Here is a 19,300-nt window from a genome sequence, read left to right as displayed (position 1 = left end):
GAATTGGCTCTCAAAAAGGCTTCTATGAAATCAGTACAAACAAGACAGCTAAACAGCTGTCTTACAGTAGAAATCTATTCAGTTTGATCTCCTATTGCTTCTGGCTTGATTCTGGATAAAAGGTTTTTTATCCGTGTGTTAATTAGGTAATCAGTGCCACATGGTTTATGTTCTCACACACACACCTTAAGAATGGCCACTATTAATGACATAATTGTCACTGTCTGTACATCCAACCTTCATTTCCCTCCAGTTTTACTATTTACACTCAACTGCCACCATAGAGATGCAACTTAGGATAACACTTCATGGATCTCATGGACTGAATTCTAGTCTATGAAAGAGTTGGTCTTCAAGATGTCACAGGGTTTTAGGTTGTTCTCCAATTACTTGTCACTATCTAATCATATTTTTGCTGGTCATGCTTTAGAGCTGGAGACAGAAATGGTTTGCCTATTGTTCTGCTGACATAGTACTCAATAGAAAGCAGTGTTCTAGGCAGCTGCATTGCATTGCAACCCTTCATTTACTTCCCTCTGCTTTTTAAAGATAGACATAGTTGTTGATTTACAAGAATTAAAAAGGAATCCCTTTTGCTTCAAATGTGTGTATTTAGTAACCTTTGAAGGGGTTTTCACTGAATGATGCAATTTTGTGCTTCTGCCTCAATAACCACAAATGACAGGAAATACAGCTGTTAATTCTTTTACAACATTATCTCAACCACAGAGCTTGTTCTTCACATGCTAGTTTTGGAATTTTTCATCCATCTCTGTATGTTAATATGCTCCCACAATTCTGTTCTGAAAATGTTTTCTGAGGATATAAATTCCAGAATGTATAATAATGAAGAATGTAGTTACATGTGGAGTGAAACTGTTTACAGAAAAGGAGCAGAAAGTTTCAATAGAACCACAAAATAAATCAATAGTGGTTGATGTTCATTGTGGTTTGTGGAGCAGAAGGCATGAGTTATTTTCTCTTCCTTTTTTATCACACAAATGCATGCACACATGCACACACACAAACATACAGGTAAGGCAATATCCCATTTTCCTGCTGCAGAAGCCACCAGTGAATGGAAGGCAAACAACTTCTACCTATCTCCCCTGCAGCTCCAGTAATCCCAACAAAATTTCTTCAGGAGGTCAAAAAATAGCCCACCAAACACTGTGGGCTATTTTTAAGTGTCCTAGCAGGAAGGAAAACTTGCCAGGTAGCATGCAGAGAACTCTTTAACTCCCAGCCTTTCTATGAAGAAAGGTCCCTGAAGATAGCTAAATCTTGCATCAGTTGTTCAAGGTTCCCAGTTTCAGTAATTCCCCTGTCCCAGTGCAGCTGTAAAGGGGCAATATGTAAAATCTCCTTGACTTTCTGGAGAGATGAGGGCTGCCCATCAGGGAAGGGAAAATTAATCACATCAGTTTTCTTTCTGGGATTCAATTTTTTTTTTGTACATTTTCTTTTCACCACCCCTTCCTTTTTTTGGGGGGGGGTATAGTAGACCATTCCATCCATCTTTCCAGCCTTTCAGCACCAAGGGGAGGTTCACTAGGGTGTATCCTCCTGCCCCATTCTGATAGTAGAAACTACTGGTTCCATCAATGGAACCACTCCACTGGATCTTTACCTTCACGTTTATGACAAGCTTCTTGTAAAATAAAAGTTGTGATCATATAAAAAGGACCTGTATAGATACAGTATCAGCTTCTAAAAAACATAAGAAAACCCAGCTAAAGATGCACTGTGGCTGACATCCAGTTGTGCAGTTATGCAAATGGCATCATTTTTGGAAGCAAATTGTCATAAACAAAGAAATTTCTGTATTATCTATTCCATATTGACTCATACTATTTGGCATTGCTTTCAGAGATTTCTTAACTTACAACAATTTGCTTCCAAAATTTACACTGTTTGTCTAACTGCATGACATGATTTCAGTCAGTGAATCATACACATATCTTTCTTCTCAATCCAAAATCGGAATCTGATGACCTTTCTGATGTTTCAGACATGTTCACTGTCTTCTCCTAAGGATGTCATTATATTTTCTTATAGCATATTCTGATAACAGCTGAAGAAGAAGAGGACAACACTGGAGCTTTCAGCAGCATTTGGCATTGTTTCGAAAGTGCATTTTGAGTCATTTTAAGAACTACGTCCTTTTAAAAAGTACATTAGACTGGAAATATGCATCCTTCACCTCAACTTTACAATAAAGAATTAAAATATTAGAGTGCTGAAAGTGCAAAACAAAAACAGACACATAAAGCTGTCCCAAACAAATATAAAAATTCACATACAGATACAGGGCAATATTTTTAAAGATAAGTTCAATTCTAGTTTCTTCTGTATAAGACCCTTAAATGGGCCTCTTTTCTTTCCAGTTCAGCTTCTAGGATTTCTCCCCAGGTATCAGCATCCATAGGATACATACTTTTTTCTGGCAAACCACTGCAGGAACGAATATTGCTATACTTTCCACTGAGCCATTCATACTTCACTTTGCTTTTCCAATAATTTCTCAAGAGTGTGACCTGAAGACAATAAATTGGAAATAATGTGAAGAAGAGAAAAATATGGCAAGGAAAAAAAATACAAAGATAACTCAGAGACTCGTACTTAAAAGTAACTATAATCAAAATCCAGTCATTACCAAACCAGAATTTAAGACAATGTTTTAGCTGAAGATGGACTCTATTTAAAAGCTGTCTCTAGGACAGTTTACTCTTGTCACATATGAAACTAAAAGGTGATTCAGTATGTGAAGTTTCCTCATCTTGATTCTACTGTATGAAAATATTGTCAGCCCACAAAATATATCTATACTATAAAGATCTTACATCTGCATTCCAGACCACTGTAAACCTCAGATATGAAAATAACCTAAAACTGACTTAATGCAGAAAAAAGTGTTACATTTAAAATAGATTCATATAAACAAAATGCACCACTGCCCACTAGTGGACATGGAAACTTTACATCCTCATGGTGAAAAGTTAAGAGTCAAAGCTTCAAATGCATTCAATTTATTTATGGAAAACTGATGATTTTAAAATAGAAAGCTGGTCTGGAGGTGATTTAGGATAGAAGAGACATTTAAGAACATCATGCTGCTCTCCCTTCCACCAGTTCTCATCTCCAAATCCTTCCCTGCAACAGAATCTTTTCCCATTAAAATGTATTATAAATTTGTAAATATAGACTTATTATTATAATAAATATAGATGTATATTAACTATAGATTTATTTTAACATATTCAAATGTTGAGCTCAAAATGCATCTTTCTGCAATTGCCTTGCAAAATGACAGAACAAGCTACAGTGGACCCTCTACTTAAGGAATTAATCAGTATTGGAATGGTGGCTGCAAGTCGAAAAGTCTGTAAGTCGAATCTCCATTGACCTACAATGCACTGAAAACCGATTAATCTCATAACCAGTGGTTTTTATTCTATTTTCTTTCAATTTTGGTTTTTTTCTGGTCTGTAAGTCAATTCTCTGGATGCAAGTCGAATCTAAATTTTGCAGCCAGAGAAGTCTGTAACTCGAAAAGTCTGTAAGTCGAGCCGTCTGTAAGTCGAGGGTCCACTGTATATTGACCACCCACTTCCCAATAAAAATGCTCCCCTTCCACCTTCTGTGGTGATGGCCTACAGCTCTCACAAGCCCCAGCAATAATGGTGAATGCTAAAGGATTGTGGGAGTTAGTCAAGAATACCTGCAGGGCAAAAATATGAAAAGTGATTTTAGGCTTGGGTGGAGGAGCACAATTTGGGTAGATACCATATTCTTTCTCAGAGCCTTATCTGTATGCTTTCTAAGTACAAGGTGCAGGAATTGAGAGCTGCCACCATGACTGGAACTACCATGGGTTTTTTTTTTTTTGACAGGCTTGAGCCATGGCCTGTAGGCCTTATATAAAATGGGCTGCTGTAGCTCTTGAAATGCGAGACATAAAATCAGACTCTGAATATTTTCCCACTTATACACAGCACTTATTTCTTTCAGAGATACAGGAGCCCATTTGTTGCTGGTAAATGCATCTGAGCTGCAGTTCCCAAAATCTTTGCCATTGATTGTGCTGGCTAAGCTTAGTAGAAGATGTGGCTGAAGGGATACCACATGCTCCTCAGTCCCGCATTAGTAGTGCTTGAGGTGATAAGTGCATGAAATAGAAGATTTATTGAGTAGGTTCCCTGTAAAAATCCAGGCTGCTGTTGCTCCAGAAAGATGGCTTTAGAAGTTAGATACAGTATAACATTTCTACACTGTACCTAGTTTTTGCCACTGTAATCTCCAAGAGCTATGCGAGAAGCAACAGTATCAATTCTATGATGTCTTCTAAAATAACTACAGTAAATGTGAGGCTGCTACGTGCTGGCAGTGCTTTATTTTTTACAAAACGGTTTTCTATTCCTGCTGACTTTCCTTGTAAGAGGAAAACACCGCTAAAACCAGATGGTTTTCTGAAAAGCAGCCTAATTCTATCTTGTCTTGCAGGAATCTCTTTTGATTCCTGCGATTGTCTGTGCCCCAAAGAGTACAATCAGACAACTCAGCTTTGTTTACCTATAAAATCATTCTCAACTGTTACAACATTCAACTAATGCTAAAAAAGAAAGAAACTGTAACTCATGACATGATCTTCATAGCAGAAGTTATAGTGACTGCACTGCTTTCCACCATGAAATGGGTGGATTCCCAGTTCACATCAACTCTCCTGGAACTAGTCCTGAAAGCTGTAATCTTAAAGCTTGGTTTAGTACAGTGGTAAGCAATGTGTAGCCCTACAGATGTTGCTGGATTTCAACTCCCATAGATGTAGACCAAAACAATGAGAAATGAAAGTTGTAATTTGACAATATATAGAGGTCCATGAGTTTTGCACCTCTCATTAAAGTGGTCAGAAAAAGCTCTTAAAATAGGGTTGATATTTTGGTCTTTGGTCTATAATCCCATCAGTCACATCCAACAGGGTAAACAACTGAAGGAGTTGTATTCTAAAGGTTCTTCATCCTTATCACAGAACAATTATTTTCAGAACTCTTACAGATACACAGTTATGTTTTTGCTTGTTATATTACTTCTAAGTTGTGCCTTTGCTGTGTGACAAATTGTACTGTCAAATAAGAAAGGTACTTGAGATAACTGACAAATGGCAATGGTGGTTAACAACAGCTCTGGATTTATGCTGTGGATATGAGAAGCCCCTTTGCATCACATACCTTCCATGAATACCCATTTCCTCTGTCACCATCAATCTCTCGCTGGCAAACAGCTCTGACACTTAAACAATGTTGTTTCCATAACTGATCACAATTTTCAATAGTATGGTTCCAGCTCTTGCATGTCATCAAAGCATTGCATAAGCTCCGGATGTCAAGTTCACTAAAAATCTTCAAGGTGACTTCTAGTGGGAACAGCTGCACAAAATCCCCTTGAATTGTTTTATTCTTCTGCTCAGATGAATTTACAGATGATTTCTTACAGACAGTACAAGCAAGAAAATGTCTGCTGTGAGCCATTCTTCATAGTTTAGAGTCTGTTTAAGTACTAGCCACCTTTTGTGAAAAGGGTAAAATGGTCAGAGCAAAATGCATAAACAAAAGTGAAATTACTATCATCATGTCTGCTTGGAAATACTTGAAGATATTTTGCAACAGTAAAAAAAGTGTTCTGGAGTAGTGCTGCACTTATGCAGAAGCTACAGTTTAGAATGGGATAGCCAACTGTGGGGTCTGAGAGATGCACCTGTCCCACTACCTCTGATTTGCATGGGCTGGACCCACAGCCTTCTGCCAAGTAGCTGGGAGTTACTTCTCTACATTTTATTGCTAAATAATATTTTGGGTCTCCAAAGGCATTAGATAGCATTAAATAGGAAAACCCTAGAAGATGACTGTGTTGTATTCAGAATGGGTTCTATGGATGTAAATGTTCATTTTAGGGCCCCTTTCCCTGAAGTATTTTCAGAGGCTCCAGGGGCCACACAAAAGCCATACAACTCCTAGGCTGCACGATTCCTACCCCTGGATTAAAACATCATCATAACATACTTTTTTTAAAAAAATCCATCCATCCCTCACCTAATCCAGCCCTGGTCTGGATAGGTACTAATATATTCATAATATCTGCAAAACTATGTTTTTGCTCAGACTGTACAGTCTTATTATTTTGCAGTCCTATTATTTTTGCATACTATCTTTATGTGTCATATTTCAGTTTTTCATGATGGATAATTTCAGTTTCCTCATAAGGAATTTCAGTACATATGACCTAACCGAGTAGACATTGTCTAGAGGGGCTGGGTAAAAATCGAATAAATAAATAAATAAATAAATAAATAAATAAATAAATAAATAAATAAATAAATAAATAAATAAATAAATAAATAAATATTCTTTGCAGAGCTTCACAATATTAAACTACTAGGCAGCACAATCTAAACTTAGAGATGCACTGGTTTCAGGGGTTTGGGATGGTCCTGAAATCCCTTGGGTAAACACAACCACTGTTGGGCTAAAGAATCTTAAACCTGCCAGAGCAACTGGATCTGCCAGCACAAGTGTGGTGCAGCACTGGCTGAGATCAGCTGGCAGAAGAGCCAAAACGATAAGCACAGAAGGGGTAAAAACAGTTATGTGAAATCCAAATCCCCCTCAGCCCAGACTCACAGCCACTAGGCTGACACCAACTGAGGCCAGGGACCATCTGCAAACTTCTGGAGAGATTTAGATTCAACACAGACCAGGGAGGTTGGCAAATCTTTGGGCCAGAGTCCCAAAGCTCAAGTCCTTACTGAAATCAAGCTCTCTCCCCCCCCCCCCCCCAGGTTGGGATTCTGAGTCCAAGTCATTGGGGAAAAATCTCAAGTCTGAGTCCAGTCGCCAGTGCAATTTAAGTCTGACTTGACAACGAGTCCTGTGACTTCAGTCCCCATCCCTGACTATAGACTCAGCAAAGACGTTGTGTTAGCACACCTATCCCTCAGCCATCTGGGTTACTGAGGATTGCAGCCCAAAACGTGTAAAGTGAGTAGGATTTCTCTCTCTGTGTGTGCAAAGGCTGTGATGTCCCAAACAGGGATTGTTGTTGGACTAATACATTTATTCAAGATGATAATGATAGTGCTTACTTCCCTTTTAACGTACCTATAGTCCCAGCCCCTTTTTCCCTAAATGGGAATTGGAGTAAAATATTAAAGACGTGAGTGGAAACAGATTTTGCGGGTTATGGGCAGCCAAGGTCAACGGGGAGCGCTTTTCCAATCATTCCCTGAATAAAGCTTTTCCCAACTCTGAGGCGAACTGCCTCAGCTGAGCGGGTTCCACAGCCACCTGTCGCCTTTTCGCTCGTAGCCAATGAGAGCCTCGGAGGAACTTCTCTCCCGCCCCCCGCCCCGTCGTTTAAAAGCCTTTCCAGCTGTACCCCCCCCTTCCCCTCGCTCAGCACCGCCCTGCTCAGCGATTGGATGACTGAGCTTCTCGCGACGCCCCTCCTCACCCACTCAGCAACCCGGGAAGCTCGCGCCTCCGAATTCCTCGTTCGGCGCGAGTTACTGGGCTGATATTCGGACGGGTACAGTTTCCGCCAACGGTTTGAACGCATCCCTGTTCGAACGGCTTTGTTTACTCCTCTTCTTCTCCTCCCCCCTCCCCAGTTACGTCATCACATCTTGGGGAACGGCATATTTTTTTCGAAGGGCATTGTGGGGATTGTAGTTTGATAAAAAAGGAGGAAGCTGGGAGATAACATTGTCTCTCTCTCTCTCCCCCCCCCTCCCTTAAAGCGGTGTCTGCTTCAATAGGGTCGGGCCGTGACTTAGGCCGGAACTTCTGATCTCAAGTCAGCAGAGGGAAGAGATAGAGGGAGGGACGGCCGGTGCGTTGAGATTTTTTGGGTCCCCAACACCACCGTGACTCGGGCGGGCTATGTCAGGTTTTGAGCTAGCGCCGGTGGACGGGGGCTGCCCCGTGGTGTTGCCGCCCGGGGAGACCGTGATAGGAAGAGGTGCCCTCTTGGGAGTAAGTGGCACCGGCGGTGCGGGGGGCGGGAACTGCTGAAGAACTTGGGAGGCGGAGGGTTTATAAAAGCAGCTCCTTGCGGCTGGGCCCTTAAAAGTTAGACGGTTGGCCCTCTTGTTCCGGCACGGCCGAAGAGGGGGAGAAAAAACCCTTGCAAACTTGAGGGATTCACCTTGTTTGCTGCTGGAAACTAGACATCTGCCGACGGGAGCTTGGGAGAAAAAGCGAGACATGCTTGTAGAGCGAAAAAAAAAATATCTGGGCCCCAGGAATGTTTCTCGTTTCCGAAGTGAAGGGCGTTCTCTCTCCTCTTCAGTCCTCATTTTTTTTCTTCGTTTCACCCGCACATTCTGAGAATGGTGGAGTCATTTTGTTGTTGCTTTCTGGCAGCAGCAAATCTTCCCGATTCATTGGAGATCGCCCTAACTTCTTTTAATAGACTCGTACATGCTTTCTGCACCCAAGTTTTAGAGACACCTTCCCTCCCCCTCAAGGTCCTGACAAACATTCGTCTTTATTTATGTTATATTTTTCTTTATTGATTACATTTATATACTGCTCTACTCGGGGTTTTAGGACAACTAATAATGCCATGCCCACCCACTGCAACCGAAAGCAAATAATAGGCAAGCATTGATTTTTCATCTACCATCTGAGATTCTGTTTCACAGAATTAAGTCAGGGAAATTATTGCCAGACAAATTAACTTAAGGTTTTCTGATCAATATGATGTAACTCATAATTACTTTCACTACTATTCGAGTCTAGAAAAGGCTGATCATAAGCTTTTGGGAACACTGGAACATGCAACTTTCCATTGTTGCAAGGTAGTCCTGTTGCAATCTCAGATCATATGAGTATTCAAAACATGTACACAACTGGGCAAAATACAAATTATGTTAGTTAGTTAGTTAGTTATCCTTCAGTCTCGAAAGACTATGGTAGCGTGCTCTGTATGGAGGACTTGGAACAGCGTCTAGTGTGGCTGAGGAGGCCAATTCGAGAGTGACAATCCCTTCCACATTGAAAACAAATCCAATCTGTCCCCTGTCCAGCTGCTTGGTTTTGCTGCTTTTGTGATTTCCTCTTTGCCTCGGCCTGCTGGGCAAGGGTCGCTTCAAATTGGGAGAGGCCGCGATGCAGTGCCTGCCTCCAGGCTGAACGCTCAGATGTCAGGGTTTCCTATCTGTTGAGGTCTGTTCCTAAGGCCTTCAGATCTCGCTTGCAGACGTCCTTGTATCGCAGCTGTGGTCTCCCTCTGGGGTGATTTCCCTGCACTAATTCTCCATACAGGAGGTCCTTTGGAATCCGACCATCAGCCATTCTCACGACGTGCCCAAGCCAACGTAGACGTCGCTGTTTCAGTAATGTATTCATGCTGAAAATTCCAGCTCGTTCTAGGACTACTCTGTTTGGGACTTTGTCCTGCCAGGTGATGCCAAAAATCCGTCGGAGGCAACGCATATGGAACGTGTTCAGCTTCCTCTCCTGCCGTGCACAAAGGGTCCAGGACTCGCTGCAGTACAGGAGTGTGCTTAGGACACAGGCTCTATAGACTTGGATCTTTGTATGTGTCGTCAGTTTCTTATTGAGCCATACTCTCTTTGTGAGTCTAGAGAACATGGTGGCTGCTTTGCCAATGCGTTTATCCAGCTCGACATCCAGAGAGAGGGTGTCAGAGATGGTTGAGCCAAGGTACACAAAGTCATGAACAACCTCCAATTCTTGTGTAGAGATGGTAATGGAAGGAGGTGAGTCCACGCCCTGGCCCATGACTTGTATTTTCTTCAGGCTGATTGTTAGTCCAAAGTCTTGGCAGGCCTTGCTGAAACGATTCATGAGTTGTTGGAGGTCTTCAGCAGAGTGGGCAACAATGGCTGCATCATCTGCGAAGAGGAAGTCCCGCATGCATTTCAGTTGGACTTTGGTCTTCGCTCTCAATCTAGAGAGATTAAAGAGCTTTCCGTCTGATCTAGTCCGGAGATAGACACCCTCGGTTGCAGTTCCAAAGGCATGCTTCAGCATGACAGCAAAAAAGATCCCAAAAAGTGTTGGTGCGAGGACACAGCCCTGTTTCACTCCGCTTCTGATGTCAAAGGGGTCTGATGTTGAGCCGTCAAAAACTACAGTGCCTTTCATTCCCTCATGGAAAGATCTGATGATGTTAAGGAGACGAGGTGGACATCCAATCTTGGGAAGTATTTTAAAAAGGCCATCCCTGCTAACCAGATCAAATGCTTTTGTAAGGTCTATGAAGGCCACTAAGAGTGGCTGTTGTTGTTCCCTGCATTTCTCCTGCAGCTGTCGGAGGGAGAATACCATGTCAGTGGTGGATCTATTAGCTCGAAATCCGCACTGTGATTCTGGATAGACTCTGTCTGCAAGCACCTGGAGCCTCTTCAGAACGACACGGGCAAGCAGCTTCCCTACAACGCTAAGAAGAGAGATGCCACAGTAGTTATTGCAGTCACCCCTGTCTCCTTTGTTCTTGTACAATGTGACAATGTTTGCATCCTTCATGTCCTGTGGTACTCCACCTTCCCTCCAGCAGAGACAAAAGATTTCATGCAGTTCAGTGGTGATGATCTCCTTACAGCATTTCAGCACTTCAGCAGGGATGTTATCCTTTCCAGGTGCCTTGCCGGAGGCGAGGGAGTCCAAGGCCGCTTTTATTTCTGCTAGGGTTGGTTCGCTGTCCAGCTCTTCCAAGACAGGTAGGCACTCAATGTTATTTAATGCTTCTTCGGTTACTACATTCTCTCTGGAATATAGCTCAGAGTAGTGCTGTACCCAGCGTTCCATCTGCTGTGCTCGGTCCTGGATGAGCACACCTGTAGCAGACTTCAAGGGAGCAGATTTCTTCTGTATTGGACCTAAGGCCTGCTTGATACCGTCATACATTCCTTTGATGCTACCTGTGTCCGCTGCTAACTGTATATGAGAGCAGAGCTGGAGCCAATAATCATTGGAGCATCTCCTGGCAGCCTGTTGGACTTGGCTGCGAGCAGCTCGAAGAGCTTGCAAGTTGTACTCGCTAGGACAGGCTTTGTATGCTGCTAGTGCTCTTCTCTTAACCTCGATGGCTGGCATTAAATCCTCTGAGTGGGCTTCAAACCAGTCAGCCATCTTTTGGGTCTTCTTGCCAAAGGTGGACAAGGCGGTGTTATAGACAGTGTTCTTGAAGTGTTCCCATCGTTCAGGTGCATTTGCATTAGCCGGACCTGGGAGGGCTTCCTCAAGTGCTTGGGTAAATTCTTTCACTTTTCTTTGATCGCGAGTCTTGCTGATGTCAATACGTGGTCTTCCTTCCTTTTTCGTGTGATATACTCTCTTTGTTCGCAGTTTTACTCTACTACACACCAGGGAGTGATCAGTATCACAATCAGCACTCTGGTAACTGCGTGTGATCGTAATACTAGGAAGGCTGGAACGTCTAGTGAGGATTAGATCGAGCTGATGCCAATGCTTGGATCTTGGATGTCTCCAGGAAACTCTGTGTTGCAGCTTCGTGTTAAATAATGTGTTGCTGACACAAAGACCATAATGGCAGCAAAGCTCCAGCAAGCGTTGGCCATTTTCATTCATCTTTCCAATGCCAAAACAGCCTAGACAAGTGGGCCAAGAATTATGATCAGCACCAACTCTAGCGTTAAAGTCTCCAAGAATGAACAGTGCCTCTCTTTCAGGGACTTTTTTGATAGTAGCTGCCAGATCGTCATAGAATTTGTCTTTCACTTCTGGAGTGGATGACAGTGTTGGTGCATATGCACTAATGAGGGTTACTGGTCCTGCTGATGAGTGGAGCTGCAGAGACAGGATTCTTTCACTCCCCACAGTAGGTGGAACAATGCATCTCAGAAGAGTATTTCTGACTGCAAAGCCAACACCATATTCCCTGGTCTCATTCGATGGTTTTCCCTGCCAGAAGAATGAGAAGTTTTTTTCTTTGACAGATCTGGCAATCTTGTCTCTTGCAGGGCAACAATGTCCATCTGCAGTCTACTCAGTTCCATGTCAATGACAGCTGTCTTGCGCACATCGTCTATTTCTTGCAGGTCGTTAGGAAAGCCGTAGTCAGGAAAGCCAGGGGTCATTGTCCGTACATTCCAGGTGCCCAGCTTTAGGGCAGGCGTTTTCTTACGATTGTTGCATGGTGCACAGTTATCGATCTGCTTGTCGGGTTTGACCCTAAACCCCACGCACCCCGTGAAGTTAACAGACCGTGGCGAGGTAGCACCTTACTGGCTGGGGGCTGCCCAGCTTAAGGCGGGCGGTATCTACCTGGTGAGGTGTAATGACCTCTCCCACCGTCAGAAGTAGCCCCTGGCGTCATGCTCTATGCCAATTGAGCAAGGACTTATAACCGGTAACTGCTACTTCCCGTGTTGTTTCGACGCTGTATGCGAAGCTGGAGTGTCCTCTCCAGAGCATGAAGCCTGAGTAAAATAATATGGAGGATAGGCTGTTACCCAAGCAGCAAATCCCTCCTCTCCACGTCACTGAAATAGTCCAGTGGAAAGGCAAGAGCCAGTACAATTGGTTCCAGTGACGTCGCAGGAGTTGGCGGAATGATATAAACTGCCTCCGGGACTCCGGCTCCGGATTTTGCCTCGAGGTTATCTCCTGAAGCCCTTTCCATAAGTGGATATAGCCACAAGGCAGTGGAGGTTTGAAGTCGGAGTTTTCCTTCTCCTAGATGGGCTGCCTTCCAGGGCTGACGAGCCCCACCTACCCGGCCTCCTCTCTAATAGTGTGGAAATGTTCTATGTTAGTTGTCATTCCAATGTATCAAATTTCGGTAATTATGTGGGAGAAAGAAAAATAGCAACCTCAGGGACTTGTTCTTGAAGTTGCATAGTAATAATTACTTCTAATTTAAACAGTTCTGGGACAAGGAAAGCCAAAGGGAACTAGCTTCTCAGCAAAGCCAGTGTGTTGGGTCCCTCTCTCCGTTCTCTTCCTTTACTCCATATGGATGGAGCTGCTGCATTTAAGTTATAGTTGAGGGTGGAAAGAGTCCTTTAATCCAGTGGTTCTTAACCTTGGGTTACTCAGGTGTTTTTGAACTGCAACTCCCAGAAACCCCAGCCAGCACAGCTGGTGGTGAAGGCTTCTGGGAGTTGCAGTCCAAAAACACCTGAGTAACCCAAGGTTAAGAACCACTGCTTTAATCAACACTATCAATCTTAATGGCAATTCTATTTTACTGAGCATTTTAAATACATAGGCATCCTTCAGTCTCAAGAGACTATGGTAACGTGCTCTGTATGGAGGCTTTCGACGCTGTATGTGAAGCTGGAGTGTCCTCTCCAGAGCACGAAGCCTGGATAAAATAATATGGAGGATAGGCTGTTACCCATGCAGCAAATCCCCCCTCTCCACATCGCTGAAATAGTCCAATGGAAAGGCAAGAGCCAATACAACTGGTTCCAGCGACGTTGCAGGAGTTGCCAGAATGACACGAACTGCCTCCGGGACTCCGGCTCTGGATTATGCCTCAGGGTTAACTCCTGAAGCCTTTTCCATGAGTGGATATAGCCACAAGGCAGTGGAGGTTTGAAATTGGAGTTTTCCTTCTCCTAGATGGGCTGCCTTCCAAGGCTGACGAGCCCCACGTACCTGGAGCACTTTAAATATACTTATGCATATTTAGTGAAGGCATAATTGAAACATCTTGATGTATTTGCATGTGACTGTGTATGCCCAAGGATGCTTTTCATTATATTGGCAGTAAATTAGTTTATTTAAGCATAATTTTAATTACCTTTCTATAAAGGCAGTGTAGGATAATCAGATGTGAAACAGGAGACATCAAATCTGTGATCAGATGTGTAGATAATTGAGAGAGCTTATGCTAGTTACTATCTTTGAACTGAATCTGGCTCCCTAGGATATTGACAGGACACAATGAAGACAGCAAGTGGAATGTTTTCTACTATCTTTAGCTCCTTATAAGAAGGACGTAATAGAAATGTAGCAATAACAATGAATAAAAATGATGGCATACTAGGGTACATAGCAAAACTAAGTTATTTAACATTTAATTAGATAGAATTCAGTTGGAAGAAGATGCATTTACTGCATTTAGTACTCAATCCTGATTTGATAAGCAAAGTTTGTTATTCCTGGGGGAGGCTAAGTGGCTTGGGGTGGAAGGAGTTACATGGGAGGCTGCATTTCCTTACAATAAGTTGTGCGTGAGGCTTAAATCAGAAATTTTAATTACTAAGGGAGAGACCTCTGGGTAGTGTGGGCGGCATATAAATTGAATAAATAAATAAATAAAATTAAATTGAGAATTTTGAAATTAATGTTTTCTAGATTAGCATTCTAACTAGTTGCCATAAGGGAACTACACTTCTCCCTTCAACAACGCTGGGGTTAGCAGTTCTGAACACCTGTGTGGTTCAAAATCCATGTACAAGTATTTTGCCCCCCCCCCGCTCCAAATGTAACTAGGAAGTTCACACACACACGCACACTGAGAGGGGGGCAAGTAGACCACTTGGATGCCTTCAGTATTGAACTGACGAGGTTCTGGGTGGCCAGGGCACAATATGTATTAAATATTTATTGGAATATTGATTTTTTAAAAAAATCCATATTTAACCAAAGCCAAATCCATACTTAACCAAAGTGATACTGTTCAGACCCATGCAATTCAAGGGCAAAATATACACAGATTTGCTACAAGATTCAAGAGCATGATCCAAGGTTTTATAGTACATATGTGCTATGTACTGTGGAACTGTGTGTGCCAACAACATAGGTTTGTTGTGGCTGTTTTTGTACACATGGAAAGGTACTAATCAAGATCTGTTCAGGGCTAAGATTGCAGTCTTACCTTATTTGGAAATTATTTGGAAAGATTAATCCATAATATTTTAATCAGTTGCTTTTTAAAAAATGCACTTGTTGATCTATTATTTCATGGCATATGCTGTGCATTTGGAGCTGTATAGTCATATGATTCTTAATTACAGCTTGCTTTCATTAGTTGTTCAAAGAAGATTTTAGCAGTATTTTTCTCCACTAGATGTCACAATACACTGTGAATTGTGTTATAGTCCTCACTGTTCCATTTTTTGAAACTTATGTAGTATGTTGCAGTTAATGCATTCCAGAGTAATCGAAGGATTTTCTTTGAAACTCACCTCTTTATATTTTATATACTTTTCCTTCCATTTTTATGAATTATTGTTTTTATAATCTGGTTTTACACTGATGGTTTTAATGACTTTGCTTTTATAGTTACGGTGTTGCTTTTTAAATTTCTGCTAAAATTTACTTTCTAGACTAGATGAGATATTTAAGATAATTAATACAGCAGGCAAGTGGAATGTGGCCCTCCACATCTTGTTCAGCTTCAGCTCCCATTACTTCCACTCACCAAGGAATAAGTGGAATTATAGTGCAATGGCAGTTGGAGGACCATGGGTTCCCTAGCACTGCTGTAAAGGATTTAGGCCTGTGTGGTGAATCTGAAGAATAAAAGGACTAAAATGAAGCAGATTTGCTCTTGAATGAACAATGCTTGTCCTCTCCTAAAACACCAGACTCATTAACAACCTGACAGGTGAACATATTAGTAATGCAAGTAGATGAGCAAATCACTTGTGAATTGAAGGCTGATTGAAACTGTCAGGCTTATTTGCCCATTGGCTCCCACTTTCTTTTTCTCCTGCTCTGTTAAAACATTGCAGCTGGTGCTTGCAATAGGATCCTCCAAGCTCAAGTATCCATCTGTAGAAGGTGTTGTGAACTTTCCTCATCTGCAGCAGGGAAGCAGCTGCAAGGTTTTCTTCCTCTGCTGTGGAATGTATATAGCTAGTATGTAAGCAACACGCAAGGAGGTGTTTCCAGTAGCTGCCTAGCCTTTGTGTCTGTCTCTGTGGGAGGGGAATCCTAATGTGAAGCTACAGGAAGGTTGGTGATTGATTTTCTTTGGGTTAGTTTGTAGAGTTTGAACTCACCTCCTGTGGAGTGTCTGTGCAATATTGGATTTTGGTTTTCTAACATTTTAGAATGTGTTTGCTAGATGCAAAACCTGTACCTTTAGAAACAGTGCAGAAAAGGAAATTACAGCAGATTGTAGTTGGCACACCAGACTAATCCTGCTGAAATTCTGCCTTCTGCACTATTATGAATTTTTAAAATTTATTTTATTTATTTAATTTATATCCTGGCAGTAGACCGAAGTCTACTCTGGGCGGCTAACAACACTCAAGAATAATAAATAAACAAACAAACAAACAAACAAACAAACAAACAAACAAACAAACAAACAAACAAACAAACAAACAAACAAACAAACAAACAAACAAACAAATAAATAAATAAATAAAAAAACATTAATAAAATTGAAAATAGCAAATACAGTAAATTAGGTATTGACAGGAGGGAAGGCTTGCCTAAAGAGCCAGGTCTTGAGTTGGCTCTTAAAAAAAGATTGTTCCAGAGGCGAGTGGCCACTGCCAAGAAGGTCTGCTTTCTTGTTCTTTCTCTTCGGGCCTCCCTCGGTGTTAGGCCCTTCACCCACCCATCTTGACTAAAGCAAGTGATTCGGGTAGATCTAGGTGGTGTTGCGCCAGATATGGAGATCCTAAACTGTTTAGGGCTTTATATGTCATCATTAGTACTTCGAAATCAATGCAGAAACAAATGGCAGCCAATGCAGGGCAGCCAGAGTAGGGGAGATATGTTGATGTTTTCTCACTCCAGTGAGAAGTCTGGCCACTGCGTTCTGCACCATTTGAAGCTTCCACATCAATCTCAAAGGTAGCCCTACATAGAGTGCATTACACTAATCTAATCTCGAGACTACAAGCTCATGGACCAGAGTGGCGAGGGCCCCCACATCAAGATAGGAATTCAGCTGGGCAATCCGCTGAAGATGGAAATAGGCGGTATGGACCACTGACGCTACCTGGGTCTCCATGGTAAGCGCCGGGTCAAGATGGACCCCCAGACTGCGAACCAAATTCTTTGTGGTGAGAGTCACCCCCCCCCAAAGAGAGGGAGTTCCCCAAACCACTGACATTGAGGCCACCCACCCTCAGGACCTCTGTCTTGTCTGGGTTCAGCCTCAGACCATTCTCCTGCATCCATTTCAATACGGCATCCAGACAGCGCTGAAGGGAGGAAATGGCATCCACTGCTGTTGGAGAAAAGGAGATGTAGAGCTGCCTGTCATCAGCGTACTAATGACACGAAGCTCCCCACACACCCGATGACCTGATCCAGCAGCCTCATGTAGATATTAAACAGCACTGGGGAGATAATCGAGCCCTGTGGAACTCCACAATTGAGACTCCATGGGGCCGAAACACTCACCCCAAGCTGTACTCTCTGAGGATGGTCTTCCAAGAAGGATCAGAGCCAGGCTAGTGCCAGATCGCCGATTCCCAGCTTGAAGAGCCTCCCCAGGAGGACACCATGGTTAACGGTTTAGAAGGCGGCTGATATATCAAGGAGAATCAACAGATGTGTTGCCCCTGTCGGCCTCCCTCAACAGGACATCAGGCAGGGCGACCAATGCCGTTTCCATGCCATGGTATGGTGTGAAGCCTGACTGGAACAGATCCATGGCATTGGTTTCATCCAAAAGGGCCTGTAGCTGGTCAGCCACCACCCTCTCTGCCACTTCGCTGAGGAAGGAAACATTGGCGGCAGGCCTATAATTGCCAATGTTGTCCATCGCCAAACTTGGTTTCTTCTTAATGGGCCTAATGAGTGTCTCCTTGAGGGCAAGAGGAACTCCCGGAGAGACCCATTAATTATTGCAGTGGCCCATTCAGTTGCTATGGGCCTGACTGCTTTGATTAGCCAGGCCAGGCAAGGGTCAAGGGAGGAGGTGGTGGCATGACAATGGTCAAGTTATGTTTCTACAACTCAGAGGTACCCTGATTTAACTCATCCCAATCACATTAATGAGCTCCCAGTAGTTAATATTGCAAACACAGAAAGTGAAATAATATTTGTTCTGTACATAATATATACATTTTCCCTGAAATGAATTACCTCATAAGAGGAATTGTTTAGATTATTTTCTCCCTCTCTCCCCCAATATTACACTGAAATGCACATTTGAAAGAATTTTTTTTTGAATTCTTGTACAGATGTCTTAAAACAGGACATGAAACCTAGGTTTTGCATGCCTTTGGTGCAGTATTTAGATGCACCTTGAAAGAAGGATGGACAATCTTTGTTCTATAAAAGCAAACAAATTTGCTTTCCTTTTATAAATCATATTTGTTCTGTTTTTTTAGAGATCTTTATTGTTTTTCTTACCTTATTGGCTCTTAATATCCAGCTGATTTTCTGATTTTTTAAAGATTACAGATAAAAGAGTATCCAGGAAACATGCCATTTTGAAAGTAGCAGGCAACCAACTTAGCATCAAACCGGTAACTATCTGTTTTCTATTTCTCAGTGTAACAAAAGCTGAAAAGGTTTGGTTTTATAGGATTGGTTCTGATGTTCCATGTCTCAGCTTTCTTTTTTTAGATTCCAAGCAGAGATGAAAAGAAAAATGTTCATAGACTATGGCAGCTTCTATCTATTGGAGATAATGGGATGCAAGCATGTACACATACACCCTTTAGTGATAGAAAGAGGTATAGTTGATGGGGTAATTGATGGCTGTAGACTGTGGATGGTTATTCCTGTACCTACATCTAACAAGAAGCAAGAATGTTTGCATGTGTGTTTTATTTGCACTGCAGCATGTATATGTAGTTTTGAGTATTTGTTTGCATCCTAGCCTGGGGTAGGGCCTGTCTGGTTTTTGAGAGGGTGCATTGCATCCAGAGGTTGTGTTTACAGGGTACTAACTTCCCTTAGCAAGAATCCTCTTTTGGTGGTGCATATGAATCTGCTCCAAAGTACAGTAATTGTGCCAGAGTCTAATGCTAACAAATTTGGGACATTAAAGGATTTTTCTGAAAATACGTGTATTCAGCTTCCACTATCATCTAACAACAAAAAGACTTGCTGGGCTAAGAAAGAGGGGTAAAGGAACATAATATCCAGATAGGCTTGCTTCAGACTTAATAGTCAGAATATGTAAAGAAGTCACTTTGTGCTTATTTCTGGCTTTCCCATTCTCTCTGACTTGCTCATTTCCTAGTCTGCCCCATTTAGAGTCTGCCACATTCTGGCAAGTAGTGGTTTGCATAAGCAGATAATTAGAGTGCTCTAGAGCAGTGGTCTCCAACATCTTCTGTAGCTGTAATGATGTTATGCTATGCCTGGGACAAGGCCAATACCCAGCA

The 19,300-nt window shown here is 42.4% G+C and overlaps 2 protein-coding genes across 7 annotated transcripts in view; one reads left to right on the top strand and one right to left on the bottom strand.

Annotated features, from left to right (window-relative positions):
• Window positions 1–2,102: 2,102 nt before the first annotated feature.
• FBXO48 (F-box protein 48) lies at window positions 2,103–7,625 on the bottom strand. 3 transcript variants are annotated; one of them, XM_073003542.2, is made up of 3 exons: window positions 7,507–7,625; window positions 5,229–5,564; window positions 2,103–2,537 (listed from the first exon to the last, which is right to left on the bottom strand). In XM_073003542.2, exons 2-3 carry the CDS (start codon window positions 5,526–5,528, stop codon window positions 2,340–2,342), a joined length of 498 nt encoding a protein of 165 aa, XP_072859643.2. In that variant the 5' UTR covers window positions 5,529–5,564; window positions 7,507–7,625; the 3' UTR covers window positions 2,103–2,339. The 3 variants fall into 3 exon arrangements, with proteins under 3 accessions (XP_072859643.2, XP_078247735.1, XP_078247659.1); XM_078391609.1 differs by lacking the exon at window positions 7,507–7,625 and adding an exon at window positions 7,155–7,289; XM_078391533.1 differs by lacking the exon at window positions 7,507–7,625 and having other exon boundaries at window positions 5,229–6,369.
• A 258-nt stretch (window positions 7,626–7,883) lies between these two features.
• Window positions 7,884–19,300, top strand: part of APLF (aprataxin and PNKP like factor) — a 53,862-nt gene continuing 42,445 nt past the window's right edge. For 3 of the 4 annotated variants that reach the window (XR_012088380.2, XM_020811314.3, XM_073003539.2), the window contains exons 1-2: window positions 7,884–8,027; window positions 18,362–18,433. Coding sequence is in view for 3 of the 4 variants with exons in the window: in XM_020811314.3 (XP_020666973.3) it covers window positions 7,935–8,027; window positions 18,362–18,433 (165 nt within the window). In the remaining variant the exon portion in view is untranslated. Of the gene's footprint in view, window positions 8,028–16,907; window positions 16,967–18,361; window positions 18,434–19,300 lie in introns of those variants that run through there. The other variant, XM_073003529.2, reaches the window with a different exon arrangement.

Source organism: Pogona vitticeps, chromosome 1 (assembly GCF_051106095.1).
Source record: "Pogona vitticeps strain Pit_001003342236 chromosome 1, PviZW2.1, whole genome shotgun sequence".
In the NCBI taxonomy this organism is placed as follows: Eukaryota; Metazoa; Chordata; class Lepidosauria; order Squamata; family Agamidae; genus Pogona; species Pogona vitticeps.
Note: the sequence above shows the minus strand (reverse complement) of the source record. Positions and strands in the feature narration are given on the sequence as shown.

What these genes read in the sequence shown, in the direction of transcription:
- FBXO48 (XM_073003542.2), bottom strand. Translation starts at nt 5,528, where the DNA reads ATGGCTCACAGCAGACATTTTCTTGCTTGTACTGTCTGTAAGAAATCA. An exon ending in GAAATGGGTATTCATGGAAG is followed by an intron (nt 2,538 to 5,228) that starts GTATGTGATGCA and finishes TATTGTCTTCAG; the next exon opens with GTCACACTCTTGAGAAATTA.